The sequence below is a fragment of the Athene noctua genome, chromosome 1 (genome assembly GCF_965140245.1).
Source record: "Athene noctua chromosome 1, bAthNoc1.hap1.1, whole genome shotgun sequence".
Lineage (NCBI taxonomy): Eukaryota > Metazoa > Chordata > Aves > Strigiformes > Strigidae > Athene > Athene noctua.
The window spans coordinates 171,531,151-171,551,983 of record NC_134037.1 but is presented as its reverse complement, the minus strand read 5'-3'; the positions used below and the strand labels follow the sequence as shown (position 1 = coordinate 171,551,983).

The window sequence follows — 20,833 nt, the reverse complement described above, 5'->3', positions numbered from 1 at the left end:
TGAACCAGCTTATAGCAAACAATTATTACATACAGCATTTGATAGCTATTGGGTCTCTCTTAAAATAAATAGTTGATCTTTCTAGGCTAAGAAAAAATCACAACCTTAAATAAATGGACTTGTAAAATTCTCAGAATATGTTACCCTAGAGATTCATTTTAATACCTTTACTTAAAGGCCATTTTTCAGAAAGGAAAATTATCTCTGATATATGCAAGTACAACATACTATTTATTCCATACTTAGAAATAAGTATCTCAAATAAAAATACAAAAATACAAATTTTATTTAAAATGTCATTACTTTCAATGCTTTATCTTTGAATCAGAATGCCAAGTCAGGATTGCAAAAACGGACTACAGAAGAAGAATCACTGTAAAAATAACAAATTGCTCAAAAGCTGCGTGAAAACATAATAAGCATATTACATGGAAATACATTACACATTGAGAACATACGAAGTATAACACATTTCTTCACTGGGGTGAACTGTACATTGAATAAGTCCTATGTTCAGAATTGAATGACAGAGAAACTCCTTGCACTAATTTGATATGGTACTGACATATGTGTCTATAATATTTTCTCACCCCAATGAACAAAGCACCTGCAAATAAATTAAGGGAAAGGGAAATAAAACTGTGTTGTGGAAGACACAAACACTGTGTCTGATTCTTCTATAATAAAAATAGCATCTCATTCAATAATAAAAACAGAAGGAATATAGTGAAGATCAGGAAGGTATAAGAAGCATGGTTATACTCACAGTCTGGCTCAATACATCCCTTTTCAATACACAGAGAAATAAGGAAATGGATTAGGCAGAATAGCTTAAAGCTGTCATAAAATATGTCTACACAGATTGCTGCACCTGGGTTGGGCAAATCCCCAGTATCAATAAAGACTGAGGGATGAATGAGTTGAGAGCAGCCCTGTGGAGGAGGACTTGGGGATATTGGTGAATGAAAAATTAGATATGAGCTGGCAATGTCCGCTCACAGCCCAGAAACCCAGTCATATCCTGGGCTGCACAAAAGAAAGCATGACTAGCAGGTCGATGGAGGTGATTCTCCCCCTCTACGCTGCACTGGTGAGACCCCACCTGTAGTACTGTGTCCAGCTCTGAGGCCCCCAGCACAAGACAGACATGGACCTGTTGGACTGGGTCCAGAGGAGGCCACAAAAATGGTCAGAGGGCTGGAACACCTCTCCTATGAAGAAAGGCTGAGAGACCTGGGGTTGTTCAGCCTGGATAAGAGAAGGCTCCAGGAAGACCCTACTGTGTCCTGGCAATACTTAAAGCAGGGGCATGAGAAAGAGACTCTTTAGTAGGGCCTGTAGTGAGAGGGCAAAGAGTAACACTTTTAAACTAAAAGAGGGTAGAACTAGATTAGATATAAAGAAGAAATTCTTTATGATGAGGGTGGTGAGACTCTGTAACAGGTTTCCCAGAGAAGCTGTGACATCATTGGAAGTGTCAAGGTTGAGTGAGGCTTTGAACAATCTGATCCAGTGGAAGATGTCCCTGCCTGTGGCATTTGAAACTACATGACCTTTAAAGGTTTCTTCCAACCAAAACAATTCTATGATTCTGTGGTATTAAGTCCACAGTAGTGTCCTGTCAAAACTTACACACCAATAATGCTACTCCATATTAACGCTGATGTCTACTGTATGAAAAATATCACTGAAGAACCCAAGACAAGCTCAAGCATCAAGTTCATGCATGTGCTCTGTCGACTCAATGGCAAAGGATCAGTGGTCTACTTGTGAAAGTAAACACATGATATCACATGGTGGCTCAGGTCTCCAAGTCTGATAACTCAGGTATTAGACATGATTCAGTTTAACTGGGGGAATAGTGTCCAAGCAACTTACACTATCTGCCTCTTATTTGTTTTAGGGTTGGTGGGGTATTTTTGCAAACACAACTTGTCCCTCCCAAAGCAAGGTTATTTTACTATGCATTAAATGAACAAAAAGTTCTGCAAGAGTAAGTTACAGATGAAGGTTGGGTTAGGCACATCTCAATTGCTTGGTACGAAGACCTGGTTGAGACAGAGAAAATGGCAGGTGTGAATACTTCCAATTCATTCTTGCTATGGTTTAGTGTAACCTGTTCAACCTTGTACTACAGATTAGACTCATGGAATCATAGAACAGTTTGGACTGGAAAGGACCTTAAAGATCCTCTAGTTCCAACTCACTTCCATACTTGTGCACCAGTAAAATACAGTTCAGTAGCTATCACCTCAGAGTTGTTAACTACCTCATCCTACATAGTACCACAAAGAGGCTTGCCATGTTATCAAGTATGCAAAAAATCAAGATCAAAAGCACAATCATCTATGGAGTCAATGTAGGTAGTCTGCATACATCATCATGTTATCATAGCCAAACATGTGCAATGGTGTGCCTTTACTTTTCAGTCCAGAGTCCAGACAAGCCAATAACTGTTCTCCATCCAATAAATTCTCAGAAAAGGAGAATTGCTTTCTGTATTTGGAGTAGAATTTACTAGATGATCTTTTTAGTCACTTCCAGTTCCATATTTTATACGTTAGTGAGTTAAAAAGAAAAATAAAGTGACAAGCACCATGGGGAAATCCTGAGTGAACAGAGCAGCGACTTCATCAATGAACTTTAGAAGACAGAAGCAAGCAAACATTTTATTAGAGAGAGAAAGGATACAAGGAACTGCTTACTAATGCACTGAAAATACGGAAACATTTGAACACAAAACTCACATCTAAGATATTTGCCAGTTTCCACACTCTCTGGAACAGTTTGTGATCTCAGAACAAAGACTAGGATAGAAAGTAAAACAGGAGCTACCCAAAAGAGGTAGTATAGCTTATATTATAATAGATCCATTTCTAACATAGCAAATATTAGTCAGAATTGTGATGACTCCTGATAGCATATTTCTAAACCTATTTTCTAAAACAATAGGTGTTAATGCTGTATCTCATAAGCTCTAGTACACAGAGACACAATGGAGCCTTTTCTAAATCTTCATTTTTACTTTATCCTATCTGTAAGTAAATACAGGTATTCTGTATAATTTAACTCGTTTCTTGACATGAAACTGCTTAGAACAAAAAGTGTAGGAACAAAATTCAGAAAATTAAACATATTTTAAATTATCTCTGGTAAAAAAAGTAAATAATTTAACATTAAGAAGCTATATACAATATTTTGCAAAGCTCCGTTTCAAATACATTAATTGTTCTTTTTTGTTTTAGAAATAGTTTTTCTTGATGTAAAAATATTTATTCACATTCACAGCTTTTTTTGCAAATCAATCTGTGCATCATGAGCCATCCTTACGGCTCATGGACACTGTAATGCATACTCTAAACTTCTAAGTCATGGTGTTAGAATAGGACTATTAGTGAGTCATAAGTATACCTTTACCACTTCCTAGTTTCACGGAAGGAAATCCATGATGGAAAAGCTAGCAATTAAATGTAACCTTAAATTGTTATTGTCATCCAATACTTTTTTTTTAATGGACAACATTCTAAACACCAACATGCTTGAAAACTACTTATGGGTAGTTTTAGATTAGAATTCCTGGGCCATGTGGTCTGCACTTCTCCACCTGGTTCTCCTCCCACAGGGAGCAGACCATGCTGGCACACAGATGTAGACCTAGGACAATAACTGAAGTGTCAAGGGCTAGAAAAGCATAGAAAAGTGCATAACTTGAAACAAATCACATAGCACATGTATCACAGTATACTTAAAAGAAAAGCTATGTCAACTGGATGAAAGAAACAATACTATCTTTCTCACTAAATATTATTCAGCTCCCCATGGACAAAGAGGTCTTGCTTGCAACCACTGAGTAACATCCTGCCTCAGACATGGGCTACAGATTTTTTTGGTTTAGACAGCACTGTGTGCCAGTAAGGATATAGTTAATCTGGGCTCTAGCTTCAGAGTGAGATATCTTTCCAGTCACAGCATGATGAGTCCATGCCACAGTGACCAAAGGAGTTGGTGTCCTCTTTGGTAAGAATGACACCATTTTGGGTGCCTGTGATACTACCAGAGGGGAAATGTGATAGGTATGAGGGTTACCTGGAAGTGACAGGTAACAGTGTTACAGTGAGGTTTAAAGTGGTGTATTTGATAAATCTGGAGGCACCGTAGGAGGACGCAGAAGGAAGTATGAGACTGAAAGACCTACCTGGACCTGCACAGATGATTAAATTGTTAGGATTGAAGCATGAAAATTACATGAATCATGTAGACACTATTACTTAAGAGTATAAGCACTGATTTGACAGTAGTTTTAATGCTTACAGAGCACTTAGAGCAATGGGGCCCTATTTTGTGGAAGGCGTTTTCTTGATTTATCAAAAGAATGAAAATTATTTCAGGCACAATCTTCTTACTGATCAGTTATGAAGTGTACACATGGTAATTTTTTCACACAAATTTCAGAAGTTTGTTATGTTGCATTCAATAAAAAAAAAATCGTAAAAAGAGCAGCTAAGTGGCTTCTATTATCACATACAACAAAAACATCTAAAACTATAGCAAATCAATACTGGAGAGTTCTAAAGGCTTAAGATGCCCTCAAATTAATTTCAGTAAGAGTCCTGCATGTGCCACTTTTTGGTCTGATTTATTTCCTAAGGACAAATTAATACAAAATATGCAGGATGATGAAAAATCCTTTTCTATTTCTACAACTTCTGATACATCCAAATACAATATACTAGCAAAATCTGTAGACATTGATGGGAGTTACCAGAGTGGCTCTATTATTTTTTTGTTTCTTTGTAACGGGCCTTGGATAGTAGTTTTAGAAAATCACTGCTTTGTCCTAAAAGAATTTTTAATATGCTATACAGTTTTCCAGTTTATTTCTTCTCTTGCTTAAATTGAAGATGGAGCCCTTTACTGGCATATACTAACGGAATTTGAGTTCTAAATGGTATCTCTCCCCCCTCAAAGTTGATAGCATAGGAGATATGAAAATTGATTATTATATCACATTTTGAATTACATTCAGAGAAAAACAAACTTCTTCTTGGCAAAAAATATGAACAGAAGTAACATCTAATCAAATCAGTCCAACATTTGTTTAGTAGGCTGAGAGTCTGAGGATCTTATGAGAGTAACTTGTAGTTACAACCAGACTCTTTTTTCTGACATGCATTACATGAAATAGGCATGGTAATTTCCCCTTGGATACAGGCCTTGCTAAACATATCTGCAGGTTTTGTGTGAAAATTATTGTGCTGTTTGTTGTTGGCTGAACATTTCAAAATCAACAATCACTAATCACTGGAGGTTCATCTATTGTAGCAAACCTAAATGTAGTTTATCTGTAAGTGCATAGAGCACACAGGACTCTGGCAATCAGTGCAGCCCACAGAACACAAATGAGGGACAGAATGGCATTGAAAGCATCCATCTAAAGTGCCTAGGTAATAGTGTCTGGTGGCTATAGTATTCTCTCTTGATAGTATTTCTGGGCTGGAGTATTTCCCACATGTATTGTGAGAGGGCTGCTGATAGTGTATTTTCAAAGCTAAATCCTGCCTCTGTGAGAAGAAACATGACTGGTTACACTTTGGTCATCTTTCCTGTAAGCTGACTTCTTAGTTCTGTTGAGATATTTTTAGCTACAATTCTATTCCAACTGATGATTATAAATACTGCTCTATGAATAAATAATTATAAAACATGGTTGAAGTGACATAAGACTAGAAATGGATCTCTGAAAATAAATTGCTCAGTATGTGAATGCAAAATATATCATCAAAAAGACTCAGAAATAACACTTTCAATCTCTGACTGAAAAATAGTTATTAAACTGTCATTATTAAAACAATGTGCAATTCTTAATATCTGGCAAGTTCCAAATGTTGCTTTAGATATTTGTGGTAACTCTTTCTCTATGCTGGGCCACTTCTAGAGTGCCATAAACTTTAGTTCTCAAAGCTTTTTGCTTCTCTCTTTGTCCTTTAACCTTGACTATCAGTGATTCTGATTTACATCTCACCTCTTCAATGCCTGCAAAGATTTCTGCCTGTTCATCTAAGCTTAATGGTATTTATTTCATTGTCTAAAGACAGTGAAGACAAAAATACCTTCTTTCAGACATTTCTAAGCATAGATTTTTCTTTATCTCTCCTTGACTCCCATTCCAATTTCTCTCTGTTTTTTATTTGTTGTAATTTTATTATCTTTACCATGCTTACTTTGAACTATCCTTCTCCTTCCAGATTTCCTGTGTTAGAAAATCTCTCCAGGGTCATCTAAGTAATAATGTATAAACACAAAATTATATTAACTTATATCAATATATCTGCACTAATAACTCCTTATTCTGTTCTTTCATCTCCAGGAGCATACTGAACCTGCAACATTTTACACTTTGGCACAATTAGAATTCCATAGACTGCCTATATATAAATAAAAATTTGACCTTCCTGTTGCACCTTAAAATACCCATACTTTCTTCATTCCAAGAATCAGAACTAATCCTGTTGCAGTGAACTGGAATTAGTTTTCAGCATTTCAGTCACCTAAGTCACCACAGTTGCCCCTATCTCAGCATCAATAGTTCCCCTTTTAATCCTAGTTTCTGTAACACTTTTCCAAACAGCACATTACATGTATTTTTACTTTTTGCACTGTCCTGCTTTCAGCTGGGATAGTTAATTTTTCTTCTTAGTAACTAGAATAGTGCTGTGTTTGGATTCAGTATAGGGTTTGGTATGAGAAGAATGCTGATAACACCCTAATGTTTTGAGTTGTTACTACAAGATCAAGGACACTCCAAGTCCTGCTGGAGCACAGGTGTACAAGAAGCTGGGAGGGAGCAGAGCCAGAGCACTGGACCCAAACTGGCCAATGGAATATTCCACATCTGTAACACCAAGCTTAGTATATAAAGGAGGGGTGGCCCGGAAGGAGTGGGTTCTCTCTTGCTTCTGGGATTGCAATTGCAGGACCTTGGTATTTTGGGATGGCTAGCCAGGAACAGGCTGCGCATTGCCCCTTTGTACTTTCTATTATTTTTATTGTTTAATTTTATTTCAATTATCAAACTGTTTTCATCTCAACCCACGAGCCTCCTTTTACCCCTCAAATTCTCTCCCTCATTCCCCAGGGCGGGGGGAGGGTGAGTGAACAGCTGCATGGTGTTTGGCTGCCAGACGGTTTCAAACCCCGGCATGCACCATAATATATCTTTTCTCCACAGTTACCTGTAATGTGTTTTTAAAATGTTTCATAATGCTACAGTATTTCCACGTCCTAACCTACAATTCTTTACAACAGGTATGCATACATCTATACATAAAGATGTAATACTATTCAAATTGTGTAATTCAATAGATTACAATTAACAATCACCATTTAAAACTTACCTGGACATTTGGTCTAGCTTTTCTTGCCTGGCTTGATATATTCGCTCTGGCTGCATTAAGTAACTTGTGGATTCCAATAAAATGACCCTAGAGTACATCAAGTACACATAATCATCACGTTTTTAACTTGCTGAATGAAGACAAAATTCAGTTTATTTATAACTTTTAAATGAAGGTGTGGTTAAGAAGCCTATTATTTTCAATTTGAGATACTTTAAAATTACTGAAAAAAATGTTTAACTTTTTTTTAAAAAAATACTTATTTACTAATTTATTAATTCTTTTTTATTTAATAACTTAAAACATTTTGCAGAATTTGGGCATGTAATTTTAAAAGCTCATGTAAGCATGCAAAATCATGAGACACTTATGCAAGGGTTATTGGGAAATACCGTAAACTACTACCTCATCAATACTGTAAGCAGATTTCTAACACTAGGGATGGTCCACAGTCATGCTCTGACATGCAGATACATTTTCAGTTTTTTCAAAAAATTTAAAAAAATTAATGCCCATTTCAATATTAAGATAAATTATATACAAATTTTAATTGGAAATAATTTTCTACAATACAATTATAGTTTGATCTGTACTAAATTAAGTTCTTGAATAATCAATTCATTTACATTTGAAGAAAAAAAAAGCTCAGTTAATTTTATTTTGGTTTTGTAAATAATGAATATATTACAATAAAGTAAATTCTGATTTCCCTGACAAATCACAAGCAGCTGCTTCACTTTAGTTTTTCCTAGAATATTCTGATCTTCTTTCCTTTTGTGTACATTACATTGTGCACATATTATTTCCATTCTAGGTACTGGATAATCTATTGATCTACTACTAGTCAATAATTAATTTTTGGTATCACTGTATAACTTCTGTTACATGGCACCAGGGCACATAATTCATTCATTTTAAAGTACACTTCTGGATTTTCTCTGCGCTCTCAGACAACAGTAACAGAAGGAAGATTACAGAGTACATAGTAAACATACAGAAGTCAATGTCAACTAGCTTAGCACTAGCTGTGTATCTGAATTCAAACTTTTCAATAGAGTTATGATAATTTATATCAGCATTAGTTGATTCTCTGCCCAAGCGTTGAATCCGCCATTTAATAATGACCATTATTTATTACAGTATTTTATATTATAGAAATACTTTCCTATTCTTGGGAAAGAAATAGCTGGAGTACTTCACAAAGAAATGTAATGGATAATTTTAAAAGTATTCAACTATTTTTTGTTAATGAAGTACCAACATGCAATAATCTTTAAAATATGTATCTATACATAAGTATTAAAAGCTAGAAACTATAAAAAACACTTTTTCTGGGATTTTATATTTATATTATTTAGTTGATAGAATGGGTAACATCTAACAAATAGCCAAATACTAGGCAAGGATTCGTTTAGACTGCATTATTTACAGCTTTTGGAAATATCTGATATTTGCTATACATTTAACAAGAGTTCAAGGAGACACCCAGAATTTTTAATTTGTCCTTAAATTGTACCATATTATACACCTAGTTTCAAGATTTTCAGCCCGGTTTTCTGTAAAAGAGCTACTTCCTGGGTATCACAAGTGCATTTCCTAACATTATTTGCAACTAAGCAATGCACCCCTTGATGTAACACTTCAAAACTGTTCAAAACACTGATGGAACACTGTTCAAAACACTGGAAACGTGATTCAAAGAATCTTTTCTTTCATATTACTGCTTCAAATGTTGCCCAAATTGGTAATTACTTCAAGTAGCTGTCAAGTAGCTTTTGAATTATACACATAAAACTAAATTAATTCATCACCTTTATCTATTCTTTCCAAGAGAGTTATCCACATCATAGAACTCATTACAGGCAGCCTCACTGACCACCTCAAGTACTTTAAAAAAAGACAGAAGCTAAATAAACTGCTATGATTCCCACATATGAGGCTTACACCAGAGCACATTGCTGCAGCAGTGAAAATGATAGTATTACAGGTGTCTATACCAATCCCATTCTAAGGGGGAAAGAGAACTTTAATTGGCAGCTTATGAAACATGTATAGTAAACAGATAGTAAAACAAGTTAAAAATGTTATGGAAAATGGTTCTTGTAAATAAATGACTGACTTGAACCAATGCTTAGCTCTATAGACAAAATTTGGAGTCAGATCATATAAACAGATTTTCAAGGGGCACAGCACTATTTCTTTTGTATTAAGGAAAACCACATTTAACAGCAGTTGTTACATCTATGATGAATACAAATGAAAAATTAGATTAACTGATAGTGATGCGAGACCCAAGGCAAAAGCATAGCTCTTCTTTTGCATGCTTAATAATTTAAACAGCAGGACAAAACAGATTGGGGAAAAAATAACCAACTATTAATTAACATGGTTTGTTTCTCTTTGGAATTCTGCTGGACTTCAGCCAAACACAAAAATACAAGCAAGGTTCATGAACTCCATTTGATTAAAGTTCTAGCTTTAGTGCTTACACTGAGATGGATTTCAATTAAGGCTCATTTATCTTCTTTATTCATTATGATATCTTCCACTTCATAGTGCTTGTAACAATTCTGGTAATGTAAATCCCTATAATTTAATCTCAGGGTTTTACATTTTTAAGAAAAAAAAAATATGGAAAAGAGTTGATAATATAGCATGATCATTAAAGGTTTGTCTTTACAGCATTATTTACCTGAATATGCCATGAGTTCTGAAGGGATTAGTAACATTTAGGATAACTTTCTTCAGCTCATAACATGGGGATTTGCATTTTAATATATCCTAAAAGAGAACAAAAATTTGTATCAGTATGAAAAAGTTGCAAAACTACATTCATGTATAATACATAAACAAACAGGAAAATATTACAAAGAGGAATAGAACCACATGTTTGACCATTGGTGACTACAAAATTAGCATAATTTAAATGCTAGGCTTTGTTGCCAGCAAAGAACAGTTAAAACCTAATTCTTTTTAAACATGCTTTAAACTTCACCATGTTTTAACTGCTCTTCTAAATGATAGCACAAAGCCAAGAATTAAGCTATCATCTTTTTTCCTCCTTATCTTTACATGTCCTCTATTTCTTTCTCTTGCCCCAGCCTTCCTTTCTAACATCAGTGCCTATTGCTACGGTATAAAGAGATTCATGTGAAAAAAGAAGAGAATTGCATAAACACCATCTAACTTTAGAAAAGGATCTATCCAGATCTGCTCAATGAATACTTGACAACAAATGCTGGAACACATGCTTATCTCTGTTCTGACTATTTCTGGGATATATCTTAAATCTACAGACTAAAGTTAAAAAGCACAAATAAACCTAGCAACATCTAACAAAAGTTTGCTGTCCATCTACATCTGACAACTGAAATCACTAGGCTGAAGCGTATCACCACCTCTGCAATGGAATTTCCAAAAGCATTCATATGCTGAAAGGGCTCCAGATTTATTTCCAGAGCGATTGGTGCAAAATGTTTACATTTATTCAGCATCTAAGTGTGATTTATATCCTTAGGTATTTTAGATACTCCTCTAGGCTTTTCTCTGCATATACATAGGCTAATTGGAAACCTGAAAATTCATAGGTCAGAGGTTAATGCTGATGGCAAGACATTTTTATTCTTACCTCAGTTCACTTTTGTTTAATACAATGTACACAAGAATAATGTTTTTGTGTCACAATTAATCACACACAAATAAACTTACAGCAGGCTCAATATGGTTGACTTCAGACTTCAGAGAGAATGTCAGTGTGGCACCAGCTATTCCACCCACACTCTTTGAGACCAGTAGCAACACTGCTTCAGCGGGGCGCAGAAAACGACTAGTGAATTCAACATTTATACCTGTTTTTCTCCTAGGAAAAATAATAAGAATAGGCACAAAATTGTGACTCAGAAATTACTCAGAAATGTCATTTGAGGAGCACATTTTAGATCCTTTTTAAGGGAAGGGGACTGGAAAAGCATGTTGGATTTGCGTATGTCAGATTTTTGGTATTGGGGAGGGGCTACAGGGGTGGCTCCTGTAAGAAGCTTCTAGAAACTCCCCTGGTTCCAAGTTAAACCCAGCTCTGGCCAAGGCCAAGCCAATTACCAATGGTGGTTGCGTCTCTGTGATAACATATTTCAGAAGGGGAACCTGAGAGGAGGAGTTCTAGCCATGAGTGAAATACCTATGCAAACACCGAGGTCAGTGGAAGAAAGGAGAGGAGGGGGGAAGGTGTGCCAGAGCAGAGACTCCCCTGCAGCCCATGGTGAGAGGGCAGGCTGTGGCCCTGCACCCACTGATGCACACAGTGGAGCAGATGCCCACCTGCAGCCTGTGGAGGACCCCATGCCAGAGCAGGTGACTGCCCAAAGGAGGCTGGGACTCTGCCAGGAAGCCTGTGCTGGAGCAGTTTGCTGCTGGGAGGACTGCAGCCCACAGCAAGGACCCACACTGGAGTAGCTCATAAAGACCTGCAGCGGTTGGGAAGGACTCACATTGGAGAAGTTCACGGAGGACTGTCTCCCATGAGAGGGGGCCCACACTAGAGCAGGGGAAGAGTGTGAGGAGTCCTCCCCCCTGAGGAGAAAGGAGTGCTACTCGTGCAGAGGAGGTAGAGAAACTGGGATCAAAGCTGAACCTGGGAAGGAGAGAGGGGTGGGGGAAGGTGTTTTTAAGATGTAGTTGTATTTCTCACTCTCCTACTCTGATTGCCAAACTAAGTGGTAGTGGTGGTGTTCAAATTACATGGATGTTCTTTCTTCCCCAAACGAGTCTCTCTTTTGCTATGACCATAATGGGTGAGTCATCCCTCTATGTCCTTGTCTCTGTCCTTGAGCCTTCTATTTCTCCTCCCCATCCCCGAGGGGGAAGGAGTAAGCAAGTGGCTTTGTGGTGCTCAGCTGTCCTCTGGGCTTAAACCACAACAAAAAGGGAAGTAATTTGTTTCTTCTGAAATATTTTGTTGCAGTTCAATATTCTGCCTAAGAGCACCTTTACACATTCTAATTAAAGAAATATATAGACAGAAAAAAGTCTATATTTTATATATATGTAGCTTAATTTTTCTTCCCACACAGACTAGCACAAGAAGTTCTCTTTCCTTATAGTATTACCATAAATTAACGATTTATTTCATGCTTCCCTATTTGAATAAGTTTTTGTGAGTTAAACAATCACACAATCTGTTATGCATGTTGAGGCAGATCAAGATGTTCTCTTTGAAGACTGAGAAAGAAATGAGTAAAAAAACCCTTCAGAATAATTAGTAAAACTGAATAATTAAGAGGTGGAAAAACAAAGTTCTCTATAAAAGCAACAACTCAAGTCTGATGGGAAACTGAACAAGGGGAGACCACATGGAAAGAGTGTTGAGACTAGTTAAGAGTTAAGTTTAGACTTGATTTGCACTAGTTCTGCAACTAAGTAAGATCGATAATAAGTTTAGTGGTGAAGCTTGCACTTAGACAATCTCAAAATTACTCTCTGATTTTGAATCTAATGACTTAAGATGCCATGAAGGTTAGAAAAAATATAATATGTAGGATTGTTCTAAAACAAGAGAACAGTAAAATCTAAACATATTATGTCTTTCGATACATATGACCACAGCAGAGCAGTGCGAGCTTTCTTTAAACAGAAAAATACCTAAATTTTTTGGAATTGCAAGTAGAATATCTCAAAATACATACTAAAAAGTCAGCTGATTTGTTTATAGTTTCATTGTAATGCCATTCTATGCAGTTAAAGAAATTTTAAAATTTATCCCCCAACAAACTGTATGAAAGAGATGGCAGAAAGAAAATAACCTATAGTAAAATCTTGAAATATCTCACTTTACTCAAGCTGATATTACTTAAATAATGCTTCAAAGGAGTTCTTAAAATATAGGAAATTGTTACACTTATAAACTGCAGGTTTAATAGTTGTCTTTCTGGAAGAGATAGATACTGAAGTCAAAAGGAAGCCTCTCCCCAACCCAGATTAGCCTTCGCCATTGAACAATTAATAGGAACTAAGCAGCCTGCCAGAAAAGAATTAAAATAAAGGGCAGAGGAAAATTATGTATGATTTACTGGTCTTCTGCCAACTGGGGATTCTAAAGCAGAGGCAATCAACTAACAGTGATATGTGAAATATATCTATTATGTACTGTATGTATATATACTTACACCAGTAAGTGGTTAAGTAGAGGACTTGCAATAGCTATCAGCATGCCATGTCTTCAATGGAATCATGTTAATTTACATTTGGTTCACAGCTTCCACAATAACAGCTATTTTTTCAAGTGTACTCAACGCAATACGTTTCTTCATGTAAGCTGAGCAATCACAATGATGGCAGAAGTTCTATAAAACTTATGTTGATGGGAGTAGTGGCAGAATTTGTCCCTGGATGACAACTGCTGTCAAGGAAACTTTCTGGAAGGACCTCTACCTCCTTCTTATGATAGAACGGGGAGGGGGGGGGGGGGGGGGGGAATTTTTTTTATATATATCTATATCTATATATATCTATATATATCTAAAACATTCTTACTTAAAACTATCCTTGGACCTGAGAACTGGATGGTGATAAACAAGATGGAGATAAATAAAACACCAATATCTTAAGAAAAAAAAAGTGGGGAAGATCAGGAAAATACAAGACCTTTAAGCCTCAAATCTATACCATGCAATGTAGTAGAAACAATTCGAAATAAAAGGATAAGTGTAAAAGATATCTATTATAAACAAGATCTACATAAATTAGATTTAACTGGTGGAAGTCAACATCTGTAAAATGTAGTCCTGCCTTATAAACCTATGGGAGTTCATCAAATAAGTTCAACAAGAACATGAGAACTTGTGGCAGTCCGGTAAAGTTCACACTAACTGGAAAAGGGGTAACATAACCCCCATTTTTTATAAAGGGAAATAAAGAAGACTTAGGGAACTACATACCAGTCAGTCTTACCTCTGTGCCTGGCAAGATCATGGACTGGATCCTCCTGGAAACAGTGATAGGGCACATGGAAAATAAGGAGGTGATTGGTGACAGCCAACATGGCTTCATGAAGGGCAAATCATGCCTGACAAATTGGTGGCCCTCTAGGATGGGATGACAGTGTTGGTGGGAAAGGGAAGAGCAACTGACATCATCTACCTGGACTTGTGCAAAGAATTTGACACTGTCCCATATGATATCCTTGTCTCTAATTTAGAGAGACATGGATTTGATGGTAGCCCACTTGGTGAAAAAGGAATGAGCTGAACAGTCATACTCAAGAGAGTTGTGCTCAGTGACTCCATGTCCAAGTGGAGAGTGGTGACGAGTGGTGTTTTTCAGGGGTTGGTGTTGGGACCAGTGCTATTTAACATCTTTGCTGGAGACATGGACAGTGAAACTGAGTGCACCCTCAGCAAGTTTGCCCACAACACTGAGCTATGTAGTGTGGTTGACACGCTGGAGGGAAGGGATGCCATCCAGAGGGACCTAGACAGGCTTGAGAGATGGGCCCACACAAACCTCATGAAGTTCAACAAGGCCAAGTGCAAGTTCCTGCACATGTGTTGAGGCAATCCCAAGTGCAAATACAGGCTGGGCAATGGGTGGATTGAGAGCAGCCCTGTGGAGAAGGACTTGGGAGTAGTAGTGGATGGAAAACTGACTATGAGCTGGCAATATGCACTCACAGCCCAGAAAGCCAACTGTATCCTGGGCTGCATCAAGGAGAAGTGTGACCAGCAGGTTGAGGGAGGGGATTCTTCCACTCTACTCTGCTCTTGTGAGACCCCACCTGCAGTGCTGTGTCCAGCTCTGGGGCTGCCAGTATAAGAAGGACATGGACCTGATCAAGTGGGTCCAGAGAAGGTCACAAAGATGATCAGGGGGCTGGAGCACCTCCTCTGTGAGGACAGGCTGAGAGAGTTGGGGTTGTTCAACCTAGAGAAGAGAAAGCTCTGAGGAGACCTTATAGCGGCCTTCCAGTACTTCAAGAGGGCCTACAGGAAAGATGGGGAGGGACTCTTATCAGGGAGTGTAGTGATAGGATGAGGGGTAACGGTTTTAAACTGAAAGAGGATAGATTTAGATTAGATACAAGGAAGAAATGCTTTGTTGTGAGGGTGGTGAGACCCTGGAACAGGTTACCCAGAGAAGCTGTGGCTGCCCCCTCCCTAGCAGTGTTCCAGGCCAGGTTGGACGGGGCTTTGAGCAACCTGGTCTGGTGGAAGGTGTCCCTGCCCATGGCAGGGGGGTTGGAACTAGATGATCTTTAAGGTCTCTTCAATCCAAACCATTCTATGGTTCTACAATTCTATGATCAAGGGTCATTTAATTCTTTTAACAAAGTACCCTTCTATAGACTTACAAGGAAACTAGTAGAGAGGAAAGCAGTAAGGAAAGAAGCAAAGAAACAGAACACAGGAACTAACACTTCTTAATATGTAGGAAGGCCATTAATTAAGTCCTTAAGGGTCTGTGACAACTGGAAAGTAAGGAAGTTTTCTGATATTCTAAATTGGTCCAGGTTACAAGAACAAAGACTGACAGTGAAAGACTGCAGGACCTTATAAGACAACAAAATAATGAGGAAATTCAGTGTACGTAGATGTAAAGAGATGCACAGGGAAAGCAGTTCTCTGTTTACATAAAATTATGGCCTCCAAGCCATTATACTTCACCATTGAGAACTTGGGATTTGCAACAGATAGTTTCATAAAAACAGCACAGTGCTGGGTAACATACGATAAAGCAAATAGAGTGTTAGGAATAATTAGAAAAGGAGATCACCGTTAGGCCACCAGATCCCATCCAAAGGGCTCAAACCTTAATTAGTGTTTGCACTTCTTTAACTCAAAAATTATATAGTAAAATTGAAAAAAGCTCACCAAACTGCATAAGGACACTATAGGTAATAGAATTAGGCTATGAAGGATGGCTATAAGCAATAGAATTAACCCACCATGATCTCTAGGCTTAACACCTAGGATAAAGTAGAATGATATTTCCAAGAGGTCATCCTAATGTCAAAAGTGTCAGGATGTCAGTTCTGAGAAACGATGATGAACTCCTGAAAGTTCTGAAAACGTGGCTCTTACAGCTTTCATGTTCCTTCTGTAGAGCCCCAGACATTACCATTTTTGACAGTGAAGAGTTGCTAAGCTCCCCATAGTCTAAGGCTCCTAAGTCACCCTGCCATTCAAAACATCCTGGAAAATGCATCCTGGGACTGCAGACTCCCAGACAAGTATACTGCCCAAGACATCCACTCTCAAAGCCATTTAAGGATCAAGTTTTAAGGAGTCTACCCTGCTCTTGTCACAAATAGGAATGACAGGGAAATGGAGCATATGATCCCTGTCCTCTGGCTTATGCAACAGCAAAGAAATTTGATTTGAATTGTTGCCTTCTGTGGCAAAGCCAGCATCAGGGAAAACACAAAGTTGCTTAATTTTTTTCTCTGTTCATCTGTGTTGTGGTCAAAGTAAAGTGGGGGAAAACTCAGCTCATAGAATTGTTCTATAATCTTGTTCATTCTCATATTATTATAAAAAGCTCCATCCACACCAGCTTCAGTTGATATACTGTAGGGGTCGAAGATTCTTAATTTCTTTATCAGGTCAGCACATACCATCTTTCAAAAAGGCAAGCAATCAAATTCCCTCTCTTTTATTTGTTATATTTTGGTGTAGGAAAAGATAAAAAGTTGTTTGGAGGAATCAAATTTAAGAGTTTAAGGCCAACAGAAATCACTAGATAACACCATTTGGAGTAGTTATACATTGCGGGCCATTACATGCAACCTAATGATCCTTCAGTTGTTTCTGATAACTACAATTTGGCACAAACATTTTTCTGAGAAAGCACCCCATATTATCTCAAGCAGAAGACTGAGTAACTTTGTGGTCACTTCCTGCACTATTTTCAATGTTCTGTGATTTGCAAAACCCCTACAGTTTCAGATAGAGTTTCTTCCTCTCAATAGCTAATCACCTTCATTGCTTCCACGCTGAATTTATAAAACTCCACCTTCATGCTGTTATTCTTATAAAAAGTTTTGTTCTGTATTGTTTGCAATTAAAAATGTCCCTTTCTCAGGAAGGTACTTTTAAATATTGATCAAGTTATCTTCATAATTTCTCTTGTTAAGTAACTTACAGGCATGTCCACACCACATGAGAGTGCTTAGAGACCTTTCTGCTCTTACCATTACAAACTGCAAGTCTGTAAGGCACAGTACGGTAACCTGGAAAGTGGGAATCTCAGACCAAAGATTAGTTACACTATATGGAAGATCTGACACTCAGCTATGCTGAGAATGTTCTGATGCATCCCAAAACTCAGAGCAGAATGACAGTATAGTTTTTGGAAGATTTCCTTGATGTTCAGATGCTTAGGAATAAAGTCAGTTTCATGTTAGCCAATTGATATATTTATTATTGACAGATATTGGTTGTAGGTGGCAAGGTTTTGATAGCAGGGGGCTGTATTGGCAGCCTTTGTGAGAAGAGATGAGAAGCTGCCCTGTGCAGGACACAGACAGTTCCAGCCAGCTCCATAATGGACCCACCACAGGACACAGATGAGCCCATCAGTCAAGCTGGTGGCAAATCTGTGAAAGCATATTAAAGAAATGGCAAAAACATCAAAAAGGCAGAGGAGCCAGGAAAAAGAGTAAGAAACGGCAATAGGAACATCAAAGTCAGAGGAAGAGAGGAAGAGGAGATGCTCCAGCTGCCAGAGCAGATATTTCCTTGCAGCATGGGAGAGGACCACACCACAGCAGAGAGATATCTACACTGCAGTCCATGGAAGGGCCCATGCCAGACCAGTTGGATATTTCCTGAAGGAATTGTGGTCTGTGGATAGCCCACGATGGAGCAATTTTTTCATGAAGGACTGCAGCCCATACATAGAAGGACTCATGGAGCAGAAGAAAAGCCTGAGGAGGCAGAAGAAAAGAGAAACTGTTATGAAATGAGTGCAGCCACCTGCACCCCATTACCCCCTGAGCTATTCAGGGTGGCAGGGGGAGAAAATAGATGACTCAGGAATGAAGAAGTGAAATTGAGTCTGGGAGAAGAGGTAGGGAAGAGATGAGGTGATGTTTTATTTTTTATCTTTGTTTCTCACTACAGAAGTGTATTTTAATTGAAAATTAGAACAATTTCCCCTAAATCGAGCCTGTTTTGCCAGTGCTGGTCACTGGTAAGCACTCTCCCCATCCAGCTCAAACCACAACATGTTTTAGCTATTTTTACTCCTCTCCTCAACAGGAAAGGGGAGAGAGAAAGCATCTGGGCGGGTGTCTGGCAGACAGCCAAGTTTAACCCACCACAGCCATTTATGAGTTTAGCTAGTAGTGGACCACAGTATATGTTGTCACGGTTTTTTGAAAATACAGATAGACATATATTACATGTTTATGTCCATTAGTATTAGTTTAAAATAACAGGTATTTCTATCTAATGCTACATCACTGCTTCCTAATATTAAGTAACTTCATTACCCTTTGCCTTTCTGCTCAAATTTTTCCTACAGAGAATAACATTCCTCCTATAATCCTCTATCATTTTGCTTGACATTACACAACTGAATATCAATCAGCAGTAATAGCAATAAACCTACACATAATCAGTTAAATAGTGTTGGTTTATTATCCACATTATTATCACCTCCAAACCCACCTATGATATTATGACGTAATATAAGCACCTACAAGACTCCCACTCACCCCACCAATGCTTGAAGTTCTCAAATACTTCCATCAGAATATTGTTATTAATTACAAAGAACCTGTTTTTCATTTAGTGACCAAGATTACAAGGTTACATTATGATAAACTCTGCAGAGGTCACCAGTGGATGACTCTCATTTCCACAAGCTTTTATTTCTATGCATTTTTTCAAATGTTTGTAAGCCGCTCAATGACAAGATTATACACATTTACTTGCATCTTGGGTTTTGAAGGGTTTTCATAATGGTGAAAAATAGCCATGGTATTGACCTTTCAGAGAAACACATGATATTTTCAAGAATTACATATTTATGTTAATTCTTATTTCAAGTAATTGCAAAGAAAATGGAATCATATCAGCCTCACAGCTCATTGAAAACATTGCATTACTTGTTGTCCCTTTTGCATATATTAACAACACGCGTGTCATTTAATACTGAAATAGTGATCATCCTTAAAGACCACTGCATTTATGTTAAGTCTCTAGAATATGATGATATGTATTTGAATTTTTTCTTCTTCTTCACAGGTTATTTTCATACAAATGTTGACCTTTGTTTATCTTTTTAAAATCTCTAATCCATTTCATCTGCAAAGGAATACCTTAAATAGATTTGCAGTCTAAACTTAAAAATTCTTAACTGACAGCCAGTGTCACTGCTACATCCCTCTTGTCTTCATTAGTTACACAGGGATTAAGGAAATTCCTGGCTGGAATTCCATAAAGAAGAATTCCATAAAGCCACATAGCACAGAAAGAGCGAAAAATACTTAGTGAAACAAAAAGAAAAAGATGGTGATATACCATGAGTATTTTTGCTACCAAAAATGTTAACAAATGTTTTCCCAAAACTAAATCTCTCCTAATTCCTTAGATGGCTTTCAGAAATGTAAGATAAAGAAATAACTACATTGCAACTGCAACAGTTTCCATCTTGGTGGGGAGGGAGGACAGGGGCAAAAAGAAGCAGTCTAACACTACTATCAAACCTGTGCCAAGGTCTCTTAAATTCCCAGTCATGCTTTAATGAAGAATAAGAAACAAAAACTGAAATCTGAGAAGAAATAATTTTCACCTGCTCATGCTTCCACAATGCACTGATGTAAAAAAGTGAATCAAGTTCAGTGGAGATATTTCAACTTTATTTGGGAAAAAAAACAAAAACATAACAGCAGATCCAAACAGAAAATTAAAGCTTTCAATACATTGGGACAAAAATATTTACTGGACACAGGACTCCTCTAGTGATCTGAAGGCTTTTATTATGTTCTTAAATCTCAGTTGAGTTAAACTGCAAGGTCCCACTAATAAATTACTCTAGATTTGTTCTAGGTTAAGGAGAAAAAACTTGATCTTTACACTAATTTTGCCCTCTTTGTAGCTGAACACATTTCTAGTGTTCTGCCACTCTTAAATTAGTAGGTTTATACTTCCATAATGCTAGACTTATTAATAATACTAAAAAATTCATTACTTACTTAGGGGCAATGGTGACAGTGTTTCCTTTAGGTAATGAGAAATCATCAGCATCTCTTCCTACAAGAATAGCGTTGTATAACAAAGTTTTACTGCTCGGGTTTTTCAGACGCACCTGTCACAACGACAACAAAATCAGCCTATATTTATTCATTTTTTAGAGTATAAAAAGTGTGTTCTACAGCTAAATTCCAAAATACAAACAGGATATCATAAAATAAGAAACTACTTCAAATAACTAGGTAGATCATT

The 20,833-nt window shown here is 37.4% G+C and overlaps 1 protein-coding gene across 1 annotated transcript in view; it reads right to left on the bottom strand.

Annotated features, from left to right (window-relative positions):
- The window catches only part of CFAP47 (cilia and flagella associated protein 47), a 341,722-nt gene that overhangs the window by 207,312 nt on the left and 113,577 nt on the right, over positions 1–20,833 (bottom strand). The window contains exons 37-40 of the mRNA XM_074929626.1: positions 20,584–20,696; positions 11,103–11,253; positions 10,087–10,175; positions 7,395–7,481 (exon numbers count right to left, since the gene is read on the bottom strand). Of these exons, the coding sequence (XP_074785727.1) occupies positions 7,395–7,481; positions 10,087–10,175; positions 11,103–11,253; positions 20,584–20,696 (440 nt within the window). The remainder of the gene's footprint in view (positions 1–7,394; positions 7,482–10,086; positions 10,176–11,102; positions 11,254–20,583; positions 20,697–20,833) is intronic.